The 25625-nt window shown below is 44.0% G+C and overlaps 1 protein-coding gene across 3 annotated transcripts; it reads left to right on the plus strand.

The window, feature by feature from the left end:
• The first annotated feature begins 8235 nt into the window (after positions 1-8235).
• Positions 8236-17431, plus strand: FAM110C (family with sequence similarity 110 member C). Of its 3 annotated transcripts, none has more exons than XR_002342890.2 (2): positions 8236-8378; positions 14925-17431. XR_002342890.2 is itself a non-coding variant. In XM_021087959.2 (2 exons), the coding sequence occupies exon 1, from the start codon at positions 9578-9580 to the stop codon at positions 10553-10555; it is 978 nt and encodes a 325-aa protein (XP_020943618.1). In that variant the 5' UTR covers positions 8236-9577; the 3' UTR covers positions 10556-10585; positions 14925-17431. The 3 variants fall into 3 exon arrangements, 1 of the variants encoding a protein (XP_020943618.1); XM_021087959.2 differs by having other exon boundaries at positions 8236-10585; XR_002342889.2 differs by lacking the exon at positions 8236-8378 and adding an exon at positions 9483-10628.
• The last annotated feature ends 8194 nt before the right edge of the window (positions 17432-25625 follow it).

The raw sequence follows: 25625 nt of genomic DNA on the forward strand, positions 1-25625 counted from the left end.
CTAAATAGGAAAAGGAAATACTAGAAAAGCATTCTTTGTTTTTTAATTATTATCATATCATATGTAGTTAAATGCAATGCATTTTTAATAAAAGATAGAGCAATATTGTTACATGAGGGTATAGGCATATTACAAATGGATATGTTTCCAAAGTTCACTTATAAATAAAATTAAGGGAACCTGAAACATATCCTCCCGTAGAGACAAGAGTATTAAAAGGTCGATAATGTAACCCATCACAAACACTGTTTAGCCCACAAGTAGCTGAATCTGTGTCAATTTGAGCTGCGTCAAAAAACAAATAGGGGGTTCTTGTCATGGCCCAGCGGAAATGAATTTGACTGGTATCCATGAGGATGTGGGTTCAATCCCTGCCCTCGCTCAGTGGGTTAGGGATCTGGCATTGCTGTGAGCTGTGGTGTAGGAGTAGGTTGCTGACGCTTCCTGCGTTGCTGTGGCTGCAGTGCAGGCTGGCAGCTATGGCTCCGAGTCAACACCTAGCCTGGGAACTTCCATATGCCACGGGTTGAAAAAACCAAAAGAACTATTATATTTACAGTGCTGTGGAGCTGGTGGAATCATTTCAGCGACTGTACTAGTAACAGCACTGGAGCTGTTATTAAATAGTATGATCTCAAGTAACGTGTCAATGGGAGAAATGTTCCCCTCCGGCAAGGAGGTTATGTTTTTCCTATTCTCTTAGTTTATTCTCAGGACAGAATAAGCTTTTAAAATTAGTGTTAATAAGTCATAATTAAACATAGTTAATGTTAATATAATTAAACATAACGGAGAACAAAGTGCCATGATAAATTATCATTTTTCTTGGTTGTTCATATATTGAAGCAAAACAAGCTTAATTAGAAGAGGATAAATTGCTCAGGAGCACCTGTAGACATTTGGAGAGTGACCTATGGGCATCTGTAACATGCCCTTACTTTTCTACTAATCATATGTTTAAAAGTTTATTTAGTCATTCAAAAATTGTTAACTAAATTGAGTTTATCGCAAAATTCTGCCATGTTTTATAATGAAAGGTTGTGTTTGAAGAACCCTCTCTACTTATGAAATCTTGCTCATATCTGCTTCTTAATTTGATTTTTTGTCCACGGCCACAGCATGCAGAAGTTCTGGGGCTAGGGATTGAACTCACACCACAGCAGTGACCTGAGCCACAGCAGTGACAATGTCAGATCCTTAACTGCTTGGCCACCAGGGAACTCCTCAGTTTTATTTTTTTATTTTATTTTTTTTAGGGCCACACCTGTGGCATATGGAAGTTCCCGGGCTAGGGGTCAAATCAGACCTGCAGTTGCTGACCTGCACCAGAGCCACAGCAACACCAGATCCAAGCCAAGTTTGCAATCTGCACCACAGCTAACAGCAATGCCGGATCCTTAATCCACTGAGCAAGGCCAGGGATCAAATCCACATACTCATGGATACTAGTCGGGTTCATAACCCACTGAGCCACAGTGGGAACTCCCAATTTGATTTTTATGATGACACTATAAAAGATAAAAGGCAGATATTTTTATATCATTTTAATGATGACACTATAAAAGATAAAAGGCAGATATTTTTATATCATTTTACTGATGAGGAAACTGAGACTCAAAAAAATTAAATGATGTGAACAAATTCATTTAGTTATTTATGGGAATACCCAGAATTAGGAGTTAAGTTTTATAATTTTAACTAAATGTTCATTCCTTTGAACTATGTGCATGTTAAATACATAACCCACATTATACACACGCTTATGCGTGGATGAGTGTATACACAGATTAGGAAGAAGGATCCTTTATTTTATCTGAACCAGCATGCATTACAACGCCTTAGCCATATCAACACTTAGCACATGCATTTATACAACATTCTATTTATACAGTTTCATTTTAATTAACTCCAAATTAAATAATATGACCCATAGGAATTTTAATAATTTACCATCAATAGGTGATAAATAATGCAAAAAATAGCTTTGGATCCTGATTATTTTGCAGAGTTTTTAAAAATTATGGTTGATTTACAGTGTTGTGCCAATTTCTGCTGTACAGCCACACATACACATTCATTCCGTTTCTTCTGTTATTCTCCATCATGGTCTAGCCCAAGAGACTGGATATAGTTCCCTGTGCTATACAGCAGGACTTCATTGCTTACCCATTCTAAGTGAATAGTTTTAAATGACTGATAAATTCAAGGATAGATTCTCCATGTTCTTATTGGCTCACAAGTTGAGAGAGGATGGCGTATTGCCAAATTTATTTGAATAATAAATAAATTTTAAAATATCCCTTACCTTCTATTAAGAAATTCATTAAAATCATCCAGTGCCTTTTTTTTTTTTTTTCTGTCTTTTTAGGGCTGCACCCATGGCATATGGAGGTTCCCAGGCTAGGGGGCTGAGTTCAAGCTGTGGCTGCCGGCCTACGCCATAGCCACAGCAATGCGGGATCTGAGTCGCAACTGTGACCTACACCACAGCTCACAGCAAGGCTGGATCCTTAACCCACTGAGCAAGGCCAGGGACTGAACCTGCATCCCCATGGATACTAGTCGAGTTCATACCACTGAGCTAGGACTGGAAGTCCAGTCCAGTGCTATTTTAACCAAACAAATGTTTATACCTATTACGTGAATAAATGTTATAGCCAGAGTCTGTCACAGGAAAGGTAAATGAGCACCTTTACCTGGGTGAAGCGTCTGTCTGTCTACTAATCTGACCCAAAGATAATTAAGTAATATGCTTTTGAGTCATTGCAGTTATTCGCAAATGAATGTGTTTATAACTCACTTAATTTTAAAATCCAGTCATAACATTCCTATCAGAAAACAAATCCAGCAAACACTTTGATCATTAAGGCTAAAACTAATGTTAAATAAACTTGAAAAGAGATGCATCAATTGGAGTACGGCTTGTGCTTATTGTTCTTTTAAATTGTCATTGTTTGTTGCTGTATCTTGGGCTAAAACAGTGTTCTGCACATGGTAAGTTCCCAATAAATATTTATGATGCTCTGCAATGTACTCAGAAGCTAAAGTACTGGAGTAACTGATACACCTTATTTATTCACTTATTTATATTAGTATTTTTGTTTTTTAATTATTAAACATATTTTAAGATAAAAAGATTCACATGCAAATAGAAGAAAAATTCAGAGATATCCAGTGTGCTCTTCACCCGGTTTTCCCCAATGGTGATATTTGCAAAACTCTAGTAAAATGTCACAACCAGCAATTCACAGCGAAGACACAGAACATTCCACAACCACAAGAATGCCTCATCCGTCCTTTTATGGTTAGACTCACTTCTCTCTTTTTCTTCCCTAAGCCCTGGCACCACTAATCTGTTCTCCTTTTCCACTATTTTGTCATTTTGAGAATGCCATACAGGTGAAACTATACAGAATGTAAACTTTTGGGATGGGATTTTTTTCAGCATAATTCACTGCAGAGTTATGCAAGTTGGGTGTAAACGGTTCATGTCTTTCTATTGCTGAGTAATATTCCATAGCATGATTGTACCAAAGTTTTTACTTTTTTCCACTTTTGTAATGTAAAATACACACAGCATAGCAATTACCATTTTAACCTTTTTTTTTTTCATTATAGGGCTACACCCACAGCATATGACAGTTCCTAGGGGTCAAATGGGGTTACAGTTGCCAGCCTACGCCACAGCCACAGCAACACCAGATCCCAGCTGCACCTTTGACCCATACCAGAGCTGTGGCAATGCTGGATCCTTAACGCCCTGAGCAGGGCCAGAGGTCAAACCTGCATCCTCATGGATGCTAGTCGGGTTCATCGCCCCTGAGCCACAGTGGGAACTCCCATCTTAACGATTCTACATGTCCGTGTCAGAGATATTAAATGCACTCAGTGTTGTGCACCATCACCACCTTCCATCTCCATAAATTTTTCCATCTCATGAAACTGAAACTCAATACCCATTAAACACCAGCTCCTCAGACTCTCCTCCCCTACCCCATGGCAACCACCACTGTACTTTCTGTCTTTATAATTTTGACTGTTCTAAGTACCCCATATAAGTGGAGTCACACTGTATTTATACTTTTGTAACTGACTTATTTCACTCAGCATAATGTCCTCAAGGTTCACCCATGTTGTAGTATAATGCAAAATTTTCTTCCTTTTAAAGGCTGAGTAATATTCCATTGCATGTATGTAGAATTTGCTTATCTATTCATCAGTTGATGGACACTTGTGTTGCTTCAACATTTTAGCTACTGTGAATAATGGTGCTATGAACATGGTGGACAAATATCTCTTCAAGACCTTGCTTCCAGTTCTTTTGGATATATAGCAGAAGTGGAACTGGTGGAACATATGGTAACTCTATTTTTAGTTTTGCATGTGCTGCCATGCTGCTTCCCACAGCAGTTTCATCATTCTACCCTCCCACCAAGAGTGCACAGGTGTCCCGATTTCTCCAAATCTTCACCTGCACTGGTTGTTTTCTGGTTTGGGAATTTACATTTTCCTAATAATTACTGATGTTGAATATCTTATCATGTGATTATTGGCCATTTGTATAATCCTTTTTTCAGAAATGTCTATTTAAATCCTTTGTCAACTTTTGAATTTTTTGTTTGTTTTTGTGTTGTCTTTTAGGAGTTCTCTATATATTCTGGATATTAATCCTATATCAGATACATGATTGGCAAATATTTCCTCTCATTCTATGGGTTGTTATTTACTCTGTAGTGTATTTGATGCACTCATTAAAAAAATTGTCATGAAGTCCAATTTGTCTATTTCTCTTCTTACCTGTGCCTTTGGTGTCATATCTAAGAAATCACTGCCAAATCCAACATCTTAAAGTTTTGTCTTATGTTTTCTAAAAGTTATTGTTTGAGGCCTTATATTTTAGGTTCTTGATCCAATTTGAGTTAATTTTTGTATATGGAGTTCGGTAAAAGTCCACCTTCATTCTTTTGCACGTAAAGACCGAGTTTTCCCAGCATTAACTGCTTTTTTTTTTTTTTTTTTTTTTTGTCATTTTGCCATTTCTAGGGCCGCTTCTGCGGCACATGGAAGTTCCCAGGCTAGGGGTCCAATCGGAGCTACAGCTGCTGGTCTACGCTAGAGCCACAGGAACGCTGGATCCGAGCCGCGTCTGTAACCTACACCACAGCTCGCGGCAACGCCGGATCCTTAACCCACTGAGCAAGGCCAGGGATCAAACCCACAACCTCATGGTTCCTAGTCAGACTCGTTAACCACTGAGCCATTTCAGGAACTCCCCCAGCATTAACTGTTGAAAAGACTGTCCCTTCCTATTGAATGGTCTTGGTACCCTTGTCAAAAATCATTTGACCATATATGTGAGGTTTTATCTTCAGGCTCTCTTTTCTATTCCATTGGTCTTTATATCTGTGTTTACGCCAATGCCACACCCTTTTTATATAGCTTTATAGTAAGTCATGAAATCAGGGGTGTAAATCCTCCAGTTTTGTTCTTTTTCAAGTTCTTTTTGGCTATTTGAGGTCCCTTGAGATTCTATACGAATTTTAGGATTTTTTTTTAACTCTTTCTGCAAAAAATATCACTGGAATTTTCATAGGGATTATACTTAATCTGTAGACAGTTTTGGGTAGTATTGACTTTTTAACAAGATTGTCTTCTAAAACGTTAACATGGGCTGTATTTCAATTTACTTATGTCTGCTTTAATTTCTTTCAGTGATGTTTTGTAGTTCTTATCATGTAAGTATTTTACCTCCTATTTTAAATTAATCTCTAAGTATTTTACTCTTCTTTGGATTCTATAGTAAAGGCAATTGTTTTGCAATTTTCTTTTTAGGTTGATCATTGTTAATATATAGAAATGCAATTGATTTTTGTGTGTTGACCTATATCCCCCAATTTGCTGAATTTTCTTTCATTCTAACAGGTTTGTGTGTGTGTGGGTGTGTGTGTAGAATCTTTAGAGTTTACTACATGTAAGATCATATCATTTGCAAACATAGAAAATTTTATCTCTTCCTTTCCTATTTGTAGGGATTTTGTGGTTTTTTTTCTTGCGTAATTACTCTGGCTAGAACTTTCATTACTATGCTGACTAGAATTGGTGAAAGTGGGCATCCTTGTCTTGTTTCTAATCTTAGAGGAAAAGCTTTCAGTCTCTCAGTCACTGAGTACAATGTTCACTAGGGTTTTTCACATATGACATTTATTATGCTGAAATAGTTTCCTTGTATTCCTAGTTTATTGAGTGTTTTTATCATGAAACGGTGTTGAATTTTGTCGTGTTTTTTCTGCACTGAATGAGATGACCGTATGTTCTTTTTCCCCCTCCATTCTGTTGATGTGACATATCACACTGATTGATTTTCATGTGATGAACCACCCTTGCATTCCAGGAATAATCCCACTTGGTTATGGTGTATAATCCTTTCAGTATGCTGCTGGATCATGCTTGCTGGTGTTTTGTTAATCATTTTTGCGTTGATATTCCTAAGGGATATTGACCTGTAGATTTCTTCTCTGGAGTCTCTGTTTGACTTTGTTGTCAGAGTAATGAAGGCCTTATAGAATGAGTTAGAAAGGGTTCCTTCTCCTTCAGTTTTTGAGAAAAGTTTAAGAAGGACTGGCATTAATTCTTTAAAAGTTCCGTGAGTGAAGACTCCGGTCCGGAGCTCTTCTTGGACAGTAGAGATTTGATTGCTGATTCAATATCCTTACTGTTATAGGTCTATTTGGATTTTCTATTTCTTATGATTTTAGTCTGGTAAGTTTTATGTTTCCAGAAATTTATTCAAAACTGCCACTACATTTGTCTTATTTTTTAAAAAATTTCACATACATCATGGTCATGTCCCACTCTGTAAAATATCTTGTGGAAGCATGCCTGTACGTGATTACACAATACTCAGTCCCAGGAGCATGTCATACATTATCTAACCTTCTTTCTATTGTTGAATGTAGGCTGATTTTAACTGTCTGCAGGAATATCCACATACTGTGCACACAGCTCTTGGTTCCTTAGCATAAGCTCCTAGGAGTAGTTTCTGGATCACTGGGTCTGTAAGCGATATTTCCTGCTCTGACCAAGTCTTTTGAGATAATGCCAGGGTGGAAATTAGGCTCAAATTCTAAGCTAGCAGTTGAGCAATATGAACAATTTATTTATGATATTTCTTGTATCCTATTACTCCAGTTCTATTTATCCAGTTAATTATCTTCTTAATAGATAGAAAATTCTGGATAGAAATATAATTAGCTTTAATAGCAATAAATCTTAAATACAACTTTATAGCAGTTTTATTTTACCCTTGTCTTCAATAGTCACATGCGAATTCACTAACCTTATTTAAAACATGACAACTGACTAATCATAACCATGATCATCCAACCATAAATTTATTTACTGAAAATGTGATCTTACCAGATATGGTGCTAAGCCCCTTATATGTGTTATCTCATCAACAAATGCCCGAGCAGGTGGTGTAATAAGCTGTAGTTTATAGATGAGCAACCAGAGGCATTGAGAAGTCCAACCTGACAGCCTCTTTAAAAGCCACAACAGAGACCTCAGCCTAGGTCTTTCTTTAACAATCATTTAGTGCTCACTACAAAGCAATAGATTTTCTAAACTACAAAAATGAGGAAGTTTACAACTGACAAAGTCTTGAGAGGTTTGTTATATGTGCAATGGAACATAGCTAATAAATGGTGGATCCAGGCTCAGGCAAATACCAGATGTCCTCTGTTTGGGAGTTGCCTTTCTCTGGACGCTAAAGTGCAAATTAGGAAAAGGAGCCACTTAGGGCTAAGCAATTAAAAAAGTTTTTTTTTTTTCCTCTCTCAGATTGACAATAGACCAGGCTGCCTGAGCAGAGAAAACTCTGGACTTTGGCCCTTCCACCAATAGTGTCCTATTATGGGAAGCTGGTGCAGGCGCTCTCTCACAGCTCTGGCTTGTTCTCTCCCTCCCGCTTCTCTCCCCACCTCCCTCCCCCACCTCCTGCTTTCTCTCTCTCCTCTCCCCAGCACTCTCTCCCCCTCCCTCTCCACCCACCCCCGCTTTCCCCTCCTCCCCTTCTGCTCAGAATGTCTCCCCCCCCCCTTGCTCTCTCTTCTCCCTGCTCTCGCTCCCCCCCCCCACCGCCCGCTCAGCGTCCCCCTCCTGCCCGCGCTCTCTCCCTCTCCCTCCTCCTCCCCAGGACCACGGTCGTCTTTTCCGATCAGTGGGGCCTCTTCCGGTGACACTACCTGGGTCGGCTGGTTCTCAGGAGGCCTGGTTTCTTCTGTTCTGTCACTGACTATGGGATTTTGCTTCACGGAAATTCAAGGTCTCAGAACCCATTTGCAACCTGCTGCGGTTCTCGGATCCTGGGTCGCTAGATGGTAAGCATTCGCCAAACCTGGTTGAAAACATTCAGCTGCTGCCCCTGCTAACCCCTAAACAGGCCCCTCCTGGTGCCCATTGGCGTTTCTGGAAACAAAACAGACCTTGATGTAAGGGAGCCACTGCCCGCAGCCCACAGGGTAGCTGGGGAGCCCCGCACCAGGCACACTCAACCGCAGCTTTGAGAGGTCAGCATTATCTTGAGTCGGCCTTAACATGAGATAACGTGGACATTTCACTCGTCTGGCAGATATTTTTAGACCTTTGTCCAACTTTCGAAAAAATGGAATTTTGGAAATGTTTTCTTTTAAACCTTTAACATTCCTAGGCTGATCCACTGCCCTAGTGAACCCGTGGTTTCCCCGCTGCGTTGATTACGGTAAAAACGGCAATCATTCTGGGAAATCTGTTCAGGTTTTTCCAAATCCAGGGAGCCTCGCCTCCGCTTCCTGCGAGTCCCGGCACCAGGTGCTCGGGTCTTGTCAGGCCCACAGCCGGCCTCCTGCCTGAGCTACGACGTGACCCAGGTCCCTACCAGATTCCTGGGTTCTTTCTACCTAACAAACAGACTGCGTTCTCTTTCGGTATAAGCAGTGCCCAGGTGATAATTTAGGGAATTAAAAAAGTCAAGTTTCCAAACAGTTGAGGTCACTTTAAGAATTCAAAGGATTTGAGACACCTGCGGGGGGGGGGGCGAATCCCGTTCGCTCTGCCCTCCCCCAAGTCCGGAAATGCCAGCTTAAAACGACAACCCGAGGCACTCCCAGGCTGGGAGGAGGCGGCTGATACCTGGATCTGAACCAGCTCAGTCCCTCCCGGACCCTTTGCCCCCCGGCGCCCTGGAGCCCTCACAGCTTCGGCGCGTGGGGCTCAGCGCGCAGCCCTCCAGCCTATTGGCTGCTAGGACTGCGTGTGGGTGGGAGCCGGGTCTGGGGCACGGGGCGGGGGCGTGGACCCGGGTCCAGGCCGGAGGTGGGGGCCGGGGCCTGGGCCGGGGCCGGAGGGGCGGGGCCGGACGGGCGGGTACTCCAGCGATTAGCCAATCCGTGAGGACTCCGGTTCGCCCTGACTCCAGACCAGCCGGCGGGAACTGGGGCGCCGCTCTACTCCGCCCGAGTTCGGAATTGGTAAAAGGACGGGCGGGAGCCGCAGCGGAAGCGCGTTTCCGCGGTGCGCTGAGGCTTGCGGATCCCCGAGGATGCGCGCCCTGCCAACCCTGGACGCGCCCCCAAACGAGCGGCTCCTGTTCCGGGACCTCGAGGCCCCCAGGGCCCGGGACGCGGCGGAGCCGGCGCGCAGGAGTGCCGTGGAGAGGCTGGCAGCCGACCGTGCCAAGTACGTGCGGGGTGCGCCGGGGGCGGGCCCAGGCCCGGTTGGCGAGGGCAACAGCCCCGAGGCGGTCGAAGGACAGACGGGCGACCCTCGGCCCCCGGCCCGAGTCTCCGGGCCCGTGGCGCGCAGGGCCATAGCGCGGAAGCCCCTGAGGCCAGACTCGCTGGTCATCTACCGGCAGAAATGCGAGTTCGTCCGAGGGCCGGGAGCCGACGGCCCTAAGGGGAGCCTGGTGAAGAAGCTCTTCCAGGGACCGGTCAAGGACAAGACGGCCCCCGGCGTGCCCCACGTGGGAGAGGAGGGCAGGGCCGAGGAGGCTGCCCGGACTGAGCCCGGCCGCGTAGTGGCTCCCGCAGTCCCAGGGCCCCCGACGCTCCCGGAGCCCGCCCCGCCTGTCGAGGCGGCCCCCAGGGTCCCGGCTGCGCCCCGGGACCCAGAGCTCGAGGGGCCTCGCCCCGGGACCCTGCGAGGAGCGAGGCGCCGGGGACTGCAGCGCTCGCAGTCCGACCTCAGCTCCCGCTACTCCGCATCCTTGGCCGAGTTCGACACCTTCTTCCAGTACTGCGGCTTGGAGCCCGAGGTGGTGGAGGCGCTGGGGAGGGAGAACTTCTCCGCGGCGTCGGATCGCGTCGCCCTCAAGGTCCGCAGCGTGAGCGTCGCCACCTCCGATAGCGGCTTCTCCCGGCACAGCGGCGGCGACGAGGGGCTGCAGGAGGACGAGCTGACGGAGCAGGGGTCCGGCACCACCTCCGTGGTGGAGAGGAACGCTCGTATCATCAAGTGGCTGTACACCTGTAAGAAGGCCAGAGAGGCCCCGGGCCAGGGGCTGCAGGGCCCGGCGTGACCCCTGCGCCTCGGTGACACCTGGCCCCAGGTGCGCTTCCAGGAAGCCCGGGAGGGGTGTCTGTGAGGGCTCGGTGAGTGTGGCCGAGCTGGGAGGGCCTTGTCCTCTAAAGCACAACAGACCCTAGAGAGAGAGACGCAGAGGCTCCTGCGCTGCTCAAGAGTGCAGGTCCACCTGTTGTGCTGGCAACCCAGGTCCCCCGCAGGTCCTGTGCCGTTTCTTTTGAGTGTGCCTTCTGGCTGCCAGGAAGGTAGTTCTGTACAGTAACACCTGTTGGTTTATTATTGTAAAAACAGGAGGAATTGGAATTATAAATGAGCAGTCAGAAAGGAGTTTTAACATCTCTGCTATACCCTGCTTTGAAAATAGCCTGGGAGCCCCAGGCCCTGTGTGAATTGACTTGTGGGCTTCCTGAGCTTGGACCCATCAGAGCTGACTAGTCAGCTTGTGGGCTTCGGGTGGGGCTGCCCTCTCCCATGCTGCAGAACTGAAGGCTCTGCACTTCCAGGAGGCCTTTACCAAAGCAGGAGAGAGAAAGAACTCTCTCCAGAATCTTGTTAGCAGTTGATGTATCCCTTTAGCTGCAAAGATCTCTATTTGGCTAAATTTTGTTCAAACTGTTTTGAGACCTTTCTAAGGAGAGTCGCTGGAGCAGCTTCATTCAGGAGAAGGAGCTTTGGTTGTTGAGTTGGGGCAGGACTAGATCCTACCTAGAACTCTAAGTGCCTTAGAGTTCTACTCAGTGGTGAGTGTGTATTTGCTTGGCCTCTGATGGTAACATGGGAGGTAAATGTCTTCCTCCTGAACTTCAGGAGCACAGGGCTTTTCCACCGAGGAACTAAGGAATGCTTGTCTGCACCGTCCCCTCTGTGGAGGGCATTTCTGGGGTGGTGCAGATAGAAAGGAAGGTGTGCGTTCAACCTTCTCCTTGAGAACCAAGATTTTAAACATTACAGCATTTTGTTTTCCCTGACCTTGTACTACAACTTGGTACATATGTCCGGAAATGCATGTGGTGGAAGTATTTCGTCTGCCCTTGAGATAGACCAATTGAAGACCCAGTATCAGTCTTCAGCTTGGTGGGGGAGTCTGCCATGGGAAATATTGGTAAACAGCCTACCTGTGTCTGAGGACTGAAAACAGCTTAACTTCCCTGAGTGGCCGTGGCCTTAGTACAGGTGTAGCAGTTCTCAAGAAGAGAACTTGTTTCTCTTGAACTCGGGATTGTGACTTAAGGTCTTCCTTGTGGCTTATTGCGGACCATGACATATCCACTAGCCTAATCCCCAAGGAGTTTACATAGCACATTCAGAATGTAAAGTGAAGACAACACGGTAGCTTGTACTTGCCACCAGTTGTCTTGGGAACTGAGATGAGTGAATGCTGGCAAGGGCCAGTTAGCCATGCACATACACCTTGAGGTGGCGGAGGGAAGACTCAGGGGATAGTCTGGTCCCAGAGGGTCATTGTGGAGCAGATGGAGCACTCAGTGGGGAGTCTGGAGGCCTGCCTTCTCTTAGCAATCACTCCCACACTTTTAGCTTAAACGTCCATTGTCCATACAATGAAAACAGAGAGCAGGTGGTTTCCAACCCCTACACTTTATGATTTCACGTAGTCACTAATCTGTATGTCTGTGTTCCATGATTGAAACCCAAGAGGAAAAAAAAAAACCTATTGAGTTTGTAAAAAGTGATTATAAATAAATTCTTTCCAGGTGGCCAGAGTGCACTGTATTTTATGCAGAGTGTAGGTAAAATTGGTGGTGCAAATAGTGCAGAAGTAACACAATGGTGCACAAACAAACCAAAATAAAACCTGACACCATAAACATAAAAGCACGCTCCTCCGATCCCTCTGGACCCAGCCCCACCCTCATCCCCAATGCTCCAATGTCAATGTCTGAGCCAGAATTTAGGATTCAATCTATGAAGTATCTTTCCATGTAGCCTTTCCTTTTAGGTCTGAGCCTACGAAAGATTTAAGAAGGTTGGTTAACCTGTAAGAACTTTCACTTTGTTTGACACAGAGAAGAGGTTGAGGCAAGAGAGGAAACTGCCCAGGGTGGATCTCTGCAGGAGAACAGGGTTCACTCTCTCGCCTCTCCCTCCCTCTGTGCAGTCCTGTTTGCTCACAGTGTCACTGTCTTCTGAGCTGTTTCGTATTATTGTTCAGAAAAGGGAGACAGGTGTCACACAACCTGCCCAATTTACTGTATGTTGTTGGCAATCACCAGCTCTATACAGATTTCCTCCACAGATTTATTCCCCTAGACCCCAAACAGCTCGAGTTCTTTGAACTTCAAGAGCTGCCTGCTTGGAGGAGTGTAAGGAAGAAATGCACGTCCTGGGCTCTCTCTAGCTCCCGGGGACTGGGGTGATGTCTGCCCACAACCACAGCCCCTCGACTCACCACCTGCAGACACAAGTTCCTCTGAAGAAAAGCCAGGAGAGAGCCTGGACCCTTCACCCGCTTCAGGGAGGGTTCTCTGGCAGTTTGAACAAAATGCAGTTGACTTTTCCTCACAGGATTAATTGTCTGAAATTAATTCCCCAACTTCTGGAAGCTGTGGGAGCAAGACGGCAGGCTGTAATTTTTCTTCAGCTTATCAGGACATTTATGTTGGAATCCATATGGATTCATTATAGGATTTTATGAAAAATGCAGAAAATTTTAGATGAACAAAGATATACTTTCTAAATGAAAAAGAAAACAAATTCTATATGGAGGTTTTTACCCCCTTGGTAGGTAGAGGTATTATAATTTAAAATTTGAATATCCTATCCAGAATTAAATAAAACGTTCATAAATTTATTACCCCATGGCATAAAACTATTTGCTTTTCAAAACTTAGAATATCTGAGCTGGAAAATGACTTACAGAATCTGCATGCAGTTCCACTGGGATCCATGAGTGATGGATAGTTATACATGGATAATTTGGTATTCTGTTTCCCAATGTATAATTCATGAAAACTGTTTTTCTCTCTGCTGGTGTTTGATCTTCCTCTTCTTCAATTCATTAAAATGAGAGGCCTGCCAAAATTTAGGTTTCTGGTTTTCTGTCTTTTGCTTAGAATATATTTTACTGATTTTAATATTGTTATAAAAGGACGGTAACTTGTCCTTTGAATCAGTTAGGGATAAATATTTCAATTTCGGAGTTCCCGTCATGGCTCAGTGGTGAATAAATCCGACTAGGAACCATGAGGTTGCGGGTTCGATCCCTGGCCTTGCTCAGTGGGTTAAGGATCCGGCGTTGCAGTGAGCTGTGGTGTAGATGGCAGACGCGGCTTGGATCCCTTGTTGCTGCAGCTCTGGTGTAGGCCGGCGGCTACAGCTCCGATTGGACCCCTAGCCTGGGAACCTCCATGTGCCGCAGGGAGGCCCTAAAAAGACAAAAGACAAAAAAAAAAAAAAAAAAAAAAAAACCCAAAAAACCCCAAATATTTCAATTTCAACCCCAAAATCTCAGACTTAACTCTCTTCACCTTTCTCTTTGATAAATGCGGGGCGGCTGAAATCTGGGGGCTGGAACTCTCATTATCTGCAAAGACGCCCTGGGGAGGCAGAACACACAGACTGGGATGCTCTTCCCTTTCTGCTTCTTTCTTTTCTGACCAGTGGGAAGCTCTGTAGTCACCAACTAAGAGCATATTTTAGGTAAACTAGTGGCTTGAGGGGCAAAAGTCTACTCCGTCTGTCTTCAGGCCAACCCCTGGGTCTTTTAGAGAGATTTATGTTCGAAAGGAAAGAATCTGTTTGCCTTCAAAACTTTATGTGACTGCCTACTTCGTGTTCTATTTTGTTGTCCATCTCTGTGTTAGTTAGCACTGGCTCTACCAACAATCGCAGAAAATTTTCTTTATTGCCCTAAAAAAAGTCCTGCCAGAAAATGAGTGCAGAGAAACCAGATGATAGTTATTTTTGCTACTGGCCTCTTTTCAAAATTAATAGGCACAAAGAAGATGTTTAAACTGCAGAAAATAGGAGTTCCCATTGTGGCTCAGTGGTTAACAAACCTGACTAGCATCCATGAGGGTGCAGGTTCGATCCCTGGCCTCACTCTGTGGGTTAAGGATCTAGCATTGCCATGAGCTGTGGTATAGGTCACAGACACGGCTCAGATCTGGCATTGCTGTGGCTGTGGTGTAGGCCAGTGGCTACAACTCCAATTAGACCCCTAGCTTGGGAATCTCTATATGCCATGGATGCGGCCCTAAAAAGACCAAAAAAAAAAAAAAAAAAAAAAAACCCAGAAAATATCACAAAACCAAAGACTACAGGGACCAGACTTTGTAGTGCAATACCTGGCTTTATACCTCTTGCCTAGACTGGTGTTGATTGACAGTTTTGTCCTTACTCTGCAGGAAGCAAGTCTTCCCGACCTCGGGGGCTCCTTGGAGCGGGTCTGGATGACTGGGCGTCCAGGGCCACCCTCACTGCCGGGCTTGGTCTGATGTACCCAGGTGTCCATATGCTCATCGTTTTCCCAGGAATAAAGCACACCAGCAAAGAAGCTTAAGGAATTTTGGAAAAAGCTGGAAACGCAACGGAGCAGATGGGAACGCAGAACTTGGAAATTAGCTGGGTTATAACTCTTGACACAGCTGAGGCTCTGGAAGATGTTTTCTTGTGCTGGGTGGCCTAGCCTTGCTTCCAGAGGGGAGCAGAAAAGGGGAAAGCTGCCTCAAAATATTTTCTCGGGCATCTTTTTGAGTAGCTTGCTGACAAAGAGGTGCCACGATACATTTTAAAAATATCTAAATTAATTTTAAAAAAACAAAGAGCATGAAACTGAAGCATGAATGCCATGGTATAAGCCTCCGTGTGGACAGAACATGGACTCAGGATGTGGGGCGTGTGCCCTGGCCTTCAATCTAATTCACTCCCTGCCTATCACACAGTCATCCCAAATGTGTCACCAGTTCACCCTTTGTGGAAAAAGGGTGTTTGAGACCAGGGGGTAGCCTCTGGGTGGCTGGGAGACTCGGGGACCAGAATGTTGTCAGTAAGGTGTTCCTGGAACCTAAATCTGAACTGGTGCATGACACTCAGAGTAAAGAGATTTCAGATTCAGAAACTTCTGAGAGAAATTTTCTATCAATGGTGAAAACCCAAGGAAAATTTATGACCCAGAGCTTGCAATGTTTTATCAAAATATGCCTCTTTGAGGATAAAATTATTAGAAGAATAGAGAGGGAAAAGAAATTGCTTTCTCAATAGTAAAATATCCTATAAATCAATCTATTTTGATATAGCCATGTATTTGTTTAATATTGCATTTTTGTAATTTTTACCGTGAGACTTGGTCCTTGAGTTACTTAAATATTTATTTTTACATAGCTATTGGTCTTAAATAGTAATTCTACACTTCATATGGTTTTAGTTTTAATCAGTATAATTTTAGAGCATTCTCTCCTTGGTTATCTTTTTGTATATGTTGTTTAACTGACTTTTCAACTGTTGACTGTAAGCAGAGTGTTCAGTACTCTAAAGTGCTCCATAGCGTAGGGACTGGTTTTAAATAACTTCACAGGAGGCATTCTGAGAGGCTCTATTGGCTGACGGATGTACCTCTCTCCACGTAGACTATTTATACAGGTGAAGATTTCCTGCTCTAAGAAAACTGTCCCCGTTGTTCCCCTAGGAATGCTGCTGTTTTGCTGTTCACTGGGTTGCACTTAGTTGGAAAGAGAGTGTCAAGGGTGACGGTGTTTTCTCAGGAGGTTTTCATAGATGCAGTGTTCCCTTACTGGCAGTTCCACTGATTTTGTGTGTGAACATTGGAAGTAAAACTGTTATGTGCCTTTCTACTGTCAGAAGAGGATGGACTGAAACCTCAGTCAGATTTATCTAAGGTCAAAATGCTGCAGGCTCAACCATACCTAATACGTAAAAAAATGTAAAAACGAATTGGCTACTGTTTAAAAGCACCAAGATCATCCAGAAGCATTTGTGCCTCTGTGGAGGTGCCTGCTGAGAGGAGATGTCAGAAGTGGGTATGAAGCAGGAGCAGGGTGTCCCTAGACTCTGACAGGATTGGGTTAACACTCCCTCTGGTCCATTCAGAGTCACACTTCAGCATCAGGGCTCAGTGTGTGCTTGGAGGCGAGAAGTCGTTTCCCAATTCTGAATTTTCCCAATTTGCTGAGTGACTTGGAGCAAATGAAACTTGACAGCTGAGTCTGAATCAAAAAGCTTGTCATTGATGTTCACAAGGATGCACAATCATTACTGCTGCAAAATAGTTTTATTTGTTCATGAAAGAATAGCATATGAAATAATATGATTAAACACCAAGGAAAGAAGAAAATACTGATAAGGAAAATAGCTGGACGGTATCTGTTTCACTAATATATGGGTAGAGATAAGCAATGCCTCGGACCAAAAGGTATTCACGTAACTGGAAGAGTCCTCATAACGTGCCCGTGCAGGTAGTTTTTAACTCTTGGTCACTGACACTGGGATCAAACGTTGCCCTTTTCAGTGGGTTAAAAGTACAGTCCTATAGTTATAGTTTGTGGGGCCAGACAATTATTATGGTAGTTTCTAAACAGAGGTGTTTTTTTTTTTTTCCCTACACACTACTTGCAACAGAAGTGCAATATTGCATATTCTGTATTAAAAAAAAATAAAGTCTTATCATTTATTAAAGTTACTTTGTGAATTTGTACAATGTGAAAAATTGAAGCCAGAGTATGTTTATTATAATTACTCATATCTTTTGTGTTCACTCTTTCTTCCTAATATCGTCTTAATCGATTATCAGTAGGAATGAGGAAAATATCCCAAAACTTGACCCAGGCAAGTCATTTGGCATCCAGAGTCTTCTAGATGGAGATGGAATATGCAATAAAAACAATTTGAACATTTAGCACATTGATTTTTCTTTACTTGTTTCATCAGTCTTTTGCTTAAAAATGTTTTTCTCAGATTAAAAAAAGGAGATCCCATCGTGGTGCAGTGGAAATGAATCTGACTAGGAACTATGAGGTTGCAGGTTCGATCCCTGGCCTCACTCAGTGGGCTAAGGATCCAGCGTTGCCGTGAGCTGTGGTGTAGGTCGCAGATGCGGCTGGGATCTGACGTTGCTGTGGCTGTGGTGTAGGCCGGCAGCTACAGCTCCAATTGGACCCCTAGCCTGGGAACCTCCATATGCCATGGGTACAGCCCTAAAAAGAAAAAAAAAAAAGTTTTTCTCTGTGGTTTACTAGTATCATCATAAAATGGGTCCAAAGATAAAAATGAGAGCACGGTTTGTAGCCTTTCCTGTTGGTTATCTCATTAGCAAAGGCAAACCCTACATGCCTCAGGTGTGTTCTCAGCATCTGCTCGGACTGGAGAGGTAGCCTTGAGCTGGTGGACAAGTCCAGGGTCTAAATCACTGCTCCGACTGAGCCAGACCAACTTCCTTTTCAACCTTGCAGTGGATTCTTGAGGAGAATAAATAATGCACCCTTTTATCCGTGAAGACCATGGACACAGCCCAAGGCTATAGAAACTCTCCGATTGTAACTGCTTGGAAACCGCCCAGATATTGTGCTGTGTGGCTTCCTGGACAGAGTCCCTAGCAGTTGCCATTATCTTCCTTCAGGTAAACTTGAGTTCTGGCCTTTCTGTTTCCTTTTTTGAAAATTTGATAAAACAGAAGCAATGAAGTGATGCACAGTGGTTAGGTGTTTAAATTTTGTTTGCATTTTCAGTGATGAAATAAATAGATCTATGGTAACATAGTTAAATGTTTCAGGTTGGAAATATGGAACAGGAAATTAAGTTTCAACTAGGAGATTATAACTCTGGTCCTGGAAGTAGGGGGAACAGCTGATGTGGAGAAAATACAGAAACCAGAAGGTGTGCTCCTCTCCACTAATGTCTTCCTCATTATCTCTGCTGCAATGCCCCCAGTTCTACAGTTTTCGTCTTTGTGTTATTTTCTTGAAAATTGTCTTTAAATTTGAAATATTTTCTTAAGGAGAAATCATTAATAATTATTCATCTTTAAGTCAAAACAGAATATTAATTTCCTTAGAGATGAGAGTCTGAGCCGCAGAAACAGATATGGATAGACCGGAGTCTTGGCTGTGGTGTAGTCCGTGGGATACTCAATTCTGAGCTTAAGTAGGACTCTTATTAGAGGTGTCAGAATGGAAATCACAGTATCCACTGAGGCTGCATCCTGCTGTCCCCTTAGTGGTGTTGAAACACTCATGCTTGTGAATGCAAGTGGCTATAATCAAGGACCACCCACCTAGGACAACACAGAGTCACCCACATTCACTTCCTGAGGCACCACATACTGTCCTGGGCACTGGAGCTCCCCAAGCTCCCTGCCATGATGGGCTTACATTCTAGAAGGAGAGTCAGCTACTCAGGAAGGATAGAATGGTGGGCAGTGAGATGAGAGAGATGGGAAAGACCCAGACGGAAGGAAGGCGAGGGGGAGGGAATAGAGCAGAGTGGGTAGGTGGGAGTGGGCAGTGCTCTGAGCCTAATCTACGAATCTCCTTATGACCTTTTTGGTTTATGGTTTCTGTTTGTTGGCCAATCTTTCTGAACCATAAATAGAACCCAAAGTCCGAATCAATAAAAAGAGCCAAGCTAAAGGGAAAGAAAACATGGAAATCACAAATGGTTTCATGTAATCCCTGGATGTGTCCACCTCAAATTCGTCTGAAGTCGCAGGGAGTGCTACAGGTGGGGCTTCAGGCTCTGTCTGCATCCAGTCTGAATGCGGTTGGCTCCCCTTGGCTTTTCAAGGAAGTCACTCTTCAAACAGACGAAAAAGTTAAGATAGCAAATAAGTGGTGACTGTCACAGGCCAGACAGACCGGCTCTCGCAAAGAGGCGGTATTTGCTCCCAGTGACCTCTGAAGCTGTGTCTAGGACACACCCTTGCAAGTAAACATCAGGGCACAGGCTGGGCCTAGGCTGCTGGCAGTCAGGACTGCAGTCCCCACAGATCATAAAGGGGTGCATCTGAAGTGCCTGGAGAGCGCCCCGACACTGGTTCCTTGCAGGTGGGCGTGAGGCCCTTGAGAGAATGTCCTTGTGGGCATCCTGCTGAGATGGGCAGGGGCCTGGGACCACACACCATGAAAGCAGGAAGTCACGTTAGGAACTGTGCCCCTCCTGCCCCCAGGAGGCAGGTGCCCAGGACTCTTTTGCAGCCCTGCCCTGGGAGCTGAACAAGGGTAGGGCAACCAACCGTCCCTGTTTGCCCAGGAGTTTCTTATGTCCTAGGAAAAGCTTCAGTCCCCAGCAAACTGGGAAGACTGGGCACCATAAGAGGGCACCTTGATTAACATACTTCTTGATGCCAAGCTCTCAGTTTCACTTTAATTCCCATTCTGAGGAAATTAATGCCAAACTGTGAGCCCAGGAGAAGCTTAAGTCCTTGGCCTTAAGGGTTTGGCATTTTCACTCTTGCCCTAAATTAGGGCAGCTTAGGGTGTTTCCTGCCTGGTGGGGAAGGTCATGTGGCAAGGGTTGAGAAGATTTCGAAGCTTCTCTGATGTTAGCCCTGCTGCTAGGAGGACCTGGCTCCTTGGAAGAAGCTTGTCACCACAGGGAGGCGTGGGGAGCCAGCGTTGCCAGGTATCTCCAGCACCAGCAGCAGTACACAGTGCTCATTGTGGTTATTCCACACGAGCCACACCAGCTGCCACCAACCACTACCACGGCAGCCGAGGCACGGAGAGCTTTAGTACCTGCCCTGGTCAGAGAGCTAATATCTTGGAGAAGTAAGAGTCTGAACCTAAATCCACCTGGTTTCAAAGGCAGCTATGGTGTCTCTTTTAAGAAGTAAATGAATTGACAGAACAATGCAAAGCAACCATAATAGAAAAAATAAAAACCTAAAAAAAAAGAAGTAAATGAGAGCCAGAATACTTAAAAGATTTCGTAACTTTTCAAGGGCATAGACTGATTCAATAGGTCAAACCCTAAGCAGCATTCTGATCCAAGAAGCCACTCCTGAATTACTTAACTGCCCCAGTTACCATCTGCTGAATGACTCACAAGGATGAAGACACTGCCCCAACATCTCATGCCCTGGGAAATCTCAAGGCAGCATGCAAATGCTCACATGACAGGATAGGCGCTCATGGTTTATTTTATGTAGGTCATTTTACAGAAAATGACAGTTACCTTAAATAGACTTAAATAAAGACTTAAATAAAGAGAAAATCAGAGGGAGAAAACACAAGCTGTGCCAAAAAAGCTGGGAAAAGGGCCTCACAGAAGCAAAATAATGAACTGGGTGATGGCCCATTTGCTGCGGCACGAGCTCCGTGAGTGAGTGTTCTGAATCCAGAGTGCACCCTTCTCATGTGCATCATGGAATTTCAATGCTGGAGGAGAAGCTCCAAGCCTAGATTGTCTCAGCAAAGTCTGGCAGAGCTACGAGAATTCCAGGGGCTAACCACTGACTTTTAGGTGAATGAGAAATGGCCACAGTTGTAGAAAGAAGAGGAACTCCTTTAAGTTTACTTCAAAATACAGGAACGTTTGGAACATATTTTGGTTTGTGATTTTTTTTTTTTAGCAATAGTAAAAGAGAAGAACAGGATATGTGCTCAGTTTCTTGAGTGCATTTTAAAGCTACACAAATATTATTCCTTTTCAGGTGATAAGAAAAACTGAGTCAACTGTCAACACTTTTCCCATGTAGGTAGAGGCCAAAGGAAGCATGAGTCAACTTTTCCTGTTGGCTCCGGGCTGAGTGAACAACTCACACCTGAAGGCTTCAGGAAGTCACTGCACCCACTCTGCCGGAGTCTTCAGGATTGCTCACTTGATACCAACCCTGGACAAAGGATGTACTTATGTGGTCAGTCTAGCGAACCCACAGCGGTTCACCATGTCAGGAACCCTGGCCAAGAGCTGCACTCTTATCCGAAGAAGAACATTTTCTACCAAAATGCACCTGTAGGAGAGATTAAACTCTAAGGTCTGAAAGAGCGAAGGTGAATATTGTACCTACGGTGCAGTGGGAGCTCATTGAAATGGGGGCTGGTAGACGCCAACGACCTCTGGAGCAGCTTGGGGAGCAGGACTCTTGGGTTCTGTCCTGTTACAAGGCAACTGTTGAAGGTCAGAAGGCAGAGAATGTTTTTACAGGCACTTCATGCAGAGGAGACACCCAAGCAATGGCAGCTGTTATTATTGAAATCATATTAGCTCTCCAATGAGCCAATATATATATTTAACTCACTAATTTGTCTAAAACAGTTATGAACTAGTTTATTCCTAGTTGCCATCACTTCTGGTATCAAAGTTTTTTTCTTTTTTAGAGTCCTTCAGGTTTCATCATTCTAGAACTTGTGATGTTCTGCATTTAGCTTGCCATTTCCCTGTGTAGAAACTACTTCCAGCGGAAAGAGAATCAGTGTGATTGGTCCAGAGGGTCTATAAAATTCTCTCCCTACCATAGCTCAGTAAAGTGAGAGTGGGTTAGAATTTCAAAAAAGAGGAGAAAATGGACACATTTTTCTGGTCTAGAGAAAGCACCATATTTGCACTACTTAATTCTGGGAAATGGAAAATGGGACTTGCTGATCACTGAGTGAACTATCTGGAGGCTACAAAGGGATGTTAGGGGCAAAGCAACAACACCTTGTGCTTCTCCAGAATTTTAAAGGCTGCCAGGCTCTCTGACATCTGGTTTCTCACTTGATCTTCATATACAACTTTGAGGTAATCGGGACAAGTACTACCATGGCTTCTATTCCGCACAGGAGGAAATCTAGAATCAAGTTATCGCCCCCAAAGCACATTGCCATTTAGTGACATAACTGACCTGGGACTGCGACGGAGCTTCACTAACTGGTTAAGTGAGTCATTCAAGAGCTTATTGGAGACAGGCCTGCTTTGAGTCTTCACCATCGGATTCTCCTAAAACTTTCTGTCCAGAACCCATGTATCTTTGTCATGGGCTTTTTTCTACTTATTCAGTCCAGTGAGAGACCTGGTTAAATTTTCAAATTCATTCTTTTGCATAAAACGTTTTATATGTCGAGTGTAAAATGTGTGCGCCTGTGTGCACGTGTACACACATGCATATATGCTCCATTTTTGTCGTGGTCATTCTCTTGTTTGCTCTGATTGATTGCACATGCACACAGCAGCTTATGTGTAATACATACATATAGCTTTCTTCTCTTAGTGGAAGGAAAACATACTGCTCCATCATTTGAAGCCTAGATTATTCTTTACATTTGCAGAGCATGTTTACAAGGGTGTTCACAGACATTGTACTCTCCTTTAAAATGCTGCTCACCTGTAGCTCAGCTGGAGTGGAAATAATTGTTCAGAGTCAGAATTGGAAGAAGTGAACTGATTTTTCTGGACTTTTCCAAATCATGGCTTCCAGTTCTCATACTCCATAAACACTCTCCAACTAAAATTTTAGAGTGCATGTCTGATTTTTATTTTTCTTTTCACTTCTGATAATAGTTCATTTTTATATTCAGAGTTTCTAGAAGTAAATATCATAAAATGCATACTATTGCATGAGAGTTTACAATCTAAAATCCAAGAGTCATAGTTAGGTGAAATTTCATTCTGTAACATCTCTTAATTTTTGATCAGAGAACCTTTTTCTATTTACAGCAAATCACAACACTTGAACATAAAAACTGTTCAAAGACATTGTTACTAATTAGTCACAATATTTCAAAGTCACCTTCCATTACCTGGTTCCATTGGCTGGTTTGGAAGACCCTACACTTGCTAAGGCACACATCCCACATGGACAAACCCTGCAGCAGAGGCTAAGTGGCTATCTTCTCCGCTTGAAAGTTTTATCATCTATAAACAATTGCTACAAAGCCAGTTGTTCCAGATGAGACAATTTGTGCCTCTCAAGCTTTTCAGACCATGTGAGACCCTTGATGTCATCGCACAAAGAAAGAAAACCACCGAAGTCCAATGGCAGGGGTGGTCGAGGGACATTTCTTGCACCAAAGACATTAACGCCAGCTTCTCAGAGCACCAGGTTTTAGGTATTTACATCACTCATGAGTGTGTAGCACACCCATTCATGGAGAATTTGATTTGAGAGATCATGTATGACTCTGTAACGTCTCCTTTTTATACCCAGAGCAGATGTGGTGCAACCGTCCCTACTCTGTTTTATATCTTAGCATAGTTGGTTAGTGAGCGTATCAACCATAAAAACTGGTTAATGAATATATTCATTAAGTGTTACCCGCATTGGCAATTGTGTGGTATTTGTCGAACTTGCTCATATTATTGCCCTTCCTGCATTCTCTTTACGGTTCCGAGGTCCATTCCTCTCCTCTTCACTGTCCTATAAGTCATCCTGTTGTGGAAACGGCAAAAACCGTGGCAGTGGAAGGAGACAAACAGCACTTGGAGATATGGAAAAGCAAGGTTTATTCAGCACCGGTGTGGGCTCAGAGGAGTCACCACCAGAGTCTGAGCACCGGGTCTTTGTTCTCAGTAACCTTTATACACTGCAAGGTCTTGATTTGCCCATGTAAGCATCCCGGACCTCCCCCGCATCCCCAAGCAGACAGTGTTCCTCCCTAAGAAACTGAGCAAGCAAGGTTACAGAAGTGGAACTGATAAGCAATGTTGGGTACCTGATGAGCAGGGCTGCTGGCTTGGACATAGGGCACACAGTGGTTACATTATTACAAGAAGGGTGGTATAGTGACGAGTATAGCTGGAAAGGCTTGCAGCTGCCTTCTTAGCCGGGCGGGGGGGGGGTTGTTCTTTAGTTAAAACTCTATTTCAGTCCAACTATCATCTCAATGATACGCTTATCCAAAGCTCTATAGCTCTGTCTTCACTTTTGTGCTCACAGCAGAACTTAAAGATGAAAGTGTGTCAGATGCAAGTAAAAACCGGGAGTTCCCATCGCGACTCAGCAGGAACAAACATGGGTTCAATCCCTGGCCTCATTCAGTGGTTAAGGATACAGCCTTGCTGTGAGCTATGGTGCAGGTTGCAGATGCTGCTCAGATCTGGCATTGCCGTGGCTGTGATGTAGGCTGGCAGCTACAGCTCTGATTCAACCCCTAGCCTGGGAAACTCCATATACTGCGGGCGTGGCCCTAAAAAGACCAAAAAAAAAAAAAAAAAAAAAAAAGAAGTAAGTAAAAACCCAAGTGGTGGAGAAAGAAACTAAATCATTCCCTTTACAGTTGTTGCTGGTTTTGTTTTTAAAAACATACACATTCAGGAGTTCCTCTTGTGGCACAGCTGAAAAGAATCCGACTAGTATCCATGAGTCCATGAGGAGGCAGGTTCAATCCCTGGGCTCGCTCAGTGTGTCGGGGATCTGGCATTGCCATCTGCTGTGGTGTAGGTCACAGACGCAGCTCAGATCTGGTGTTCCTGTGGCTGTTGTGTAGGCTGGCAGCTGCATGTCCAATTCGACCCCTAGCCTGGGAACTTCCATGTGCCCTAAAAACAATAGCAACAACAACAGCATTCAGAAATATTATTGGATTTCTTCCACTCAGGAATGCCAAATCTGTGTGACATTTTGTATCTCTTAGCCAAAGGTATGAGGTGTCCTCTTCACTCTTTTGAAATGCAGAAAGGAAAATGTCCAATGGTTAGACTTCAATGGGATCATACAGAGTTACTCAAAAAAATTCCTAGTGTGTCCCATGAGCTTCTAATGTCTAATTCTCCGTCAGCGTCATCTTTTCCCACTCACTGAGATCTATTTGATGTATTTTGGCCCCTTTTAGAATGTCAGAGTTTTTCTCGGCATTGTGTAGATCCAAGGAACCCATGCTAGGTACTTCCTAAGGTTCTCCAGTGAAGGCATCTGGGGTAATCGTGCCAGCATAGGGCTTCATTACAAGGACTTGTACCTCATTTAGAGGATGGGTTAGAACAATTTAAGAGCTCAAAAACAATACTTCCCAAGGCTGGGATCTTTATTTAATGCTAGGATAACTCAAAACAAGACCTGCATCATAAGGTATTTTGGAAATAATTAATCAGCTTTGTACACACCCAGATTTCTGTGTATTCCTTTTCCTAAAAACAAAAGGGATTAACTACTTTTATGAGCCATTTCTCCCCTTTGA

The sequence above is a fragment of the Sus scrofa genome, chromosome 3, assembly GCF_054392235.1.
Source record: "Sus scrofa isolate SSC_HxYL_T2T_F1_AM1 chromosome 3, Sscrofa_HxYL_maternal_Yorkshire_Landrace_v2.0, whole genome shotgun sequence".
In the NCBI taxonomy this organism is placed as follows: domain Eukaryota; kingdom Metazoa; phylum Chordata; class Mammalia; order Artiodactyla; family Suidae; genus Sus; species Sus scrofa.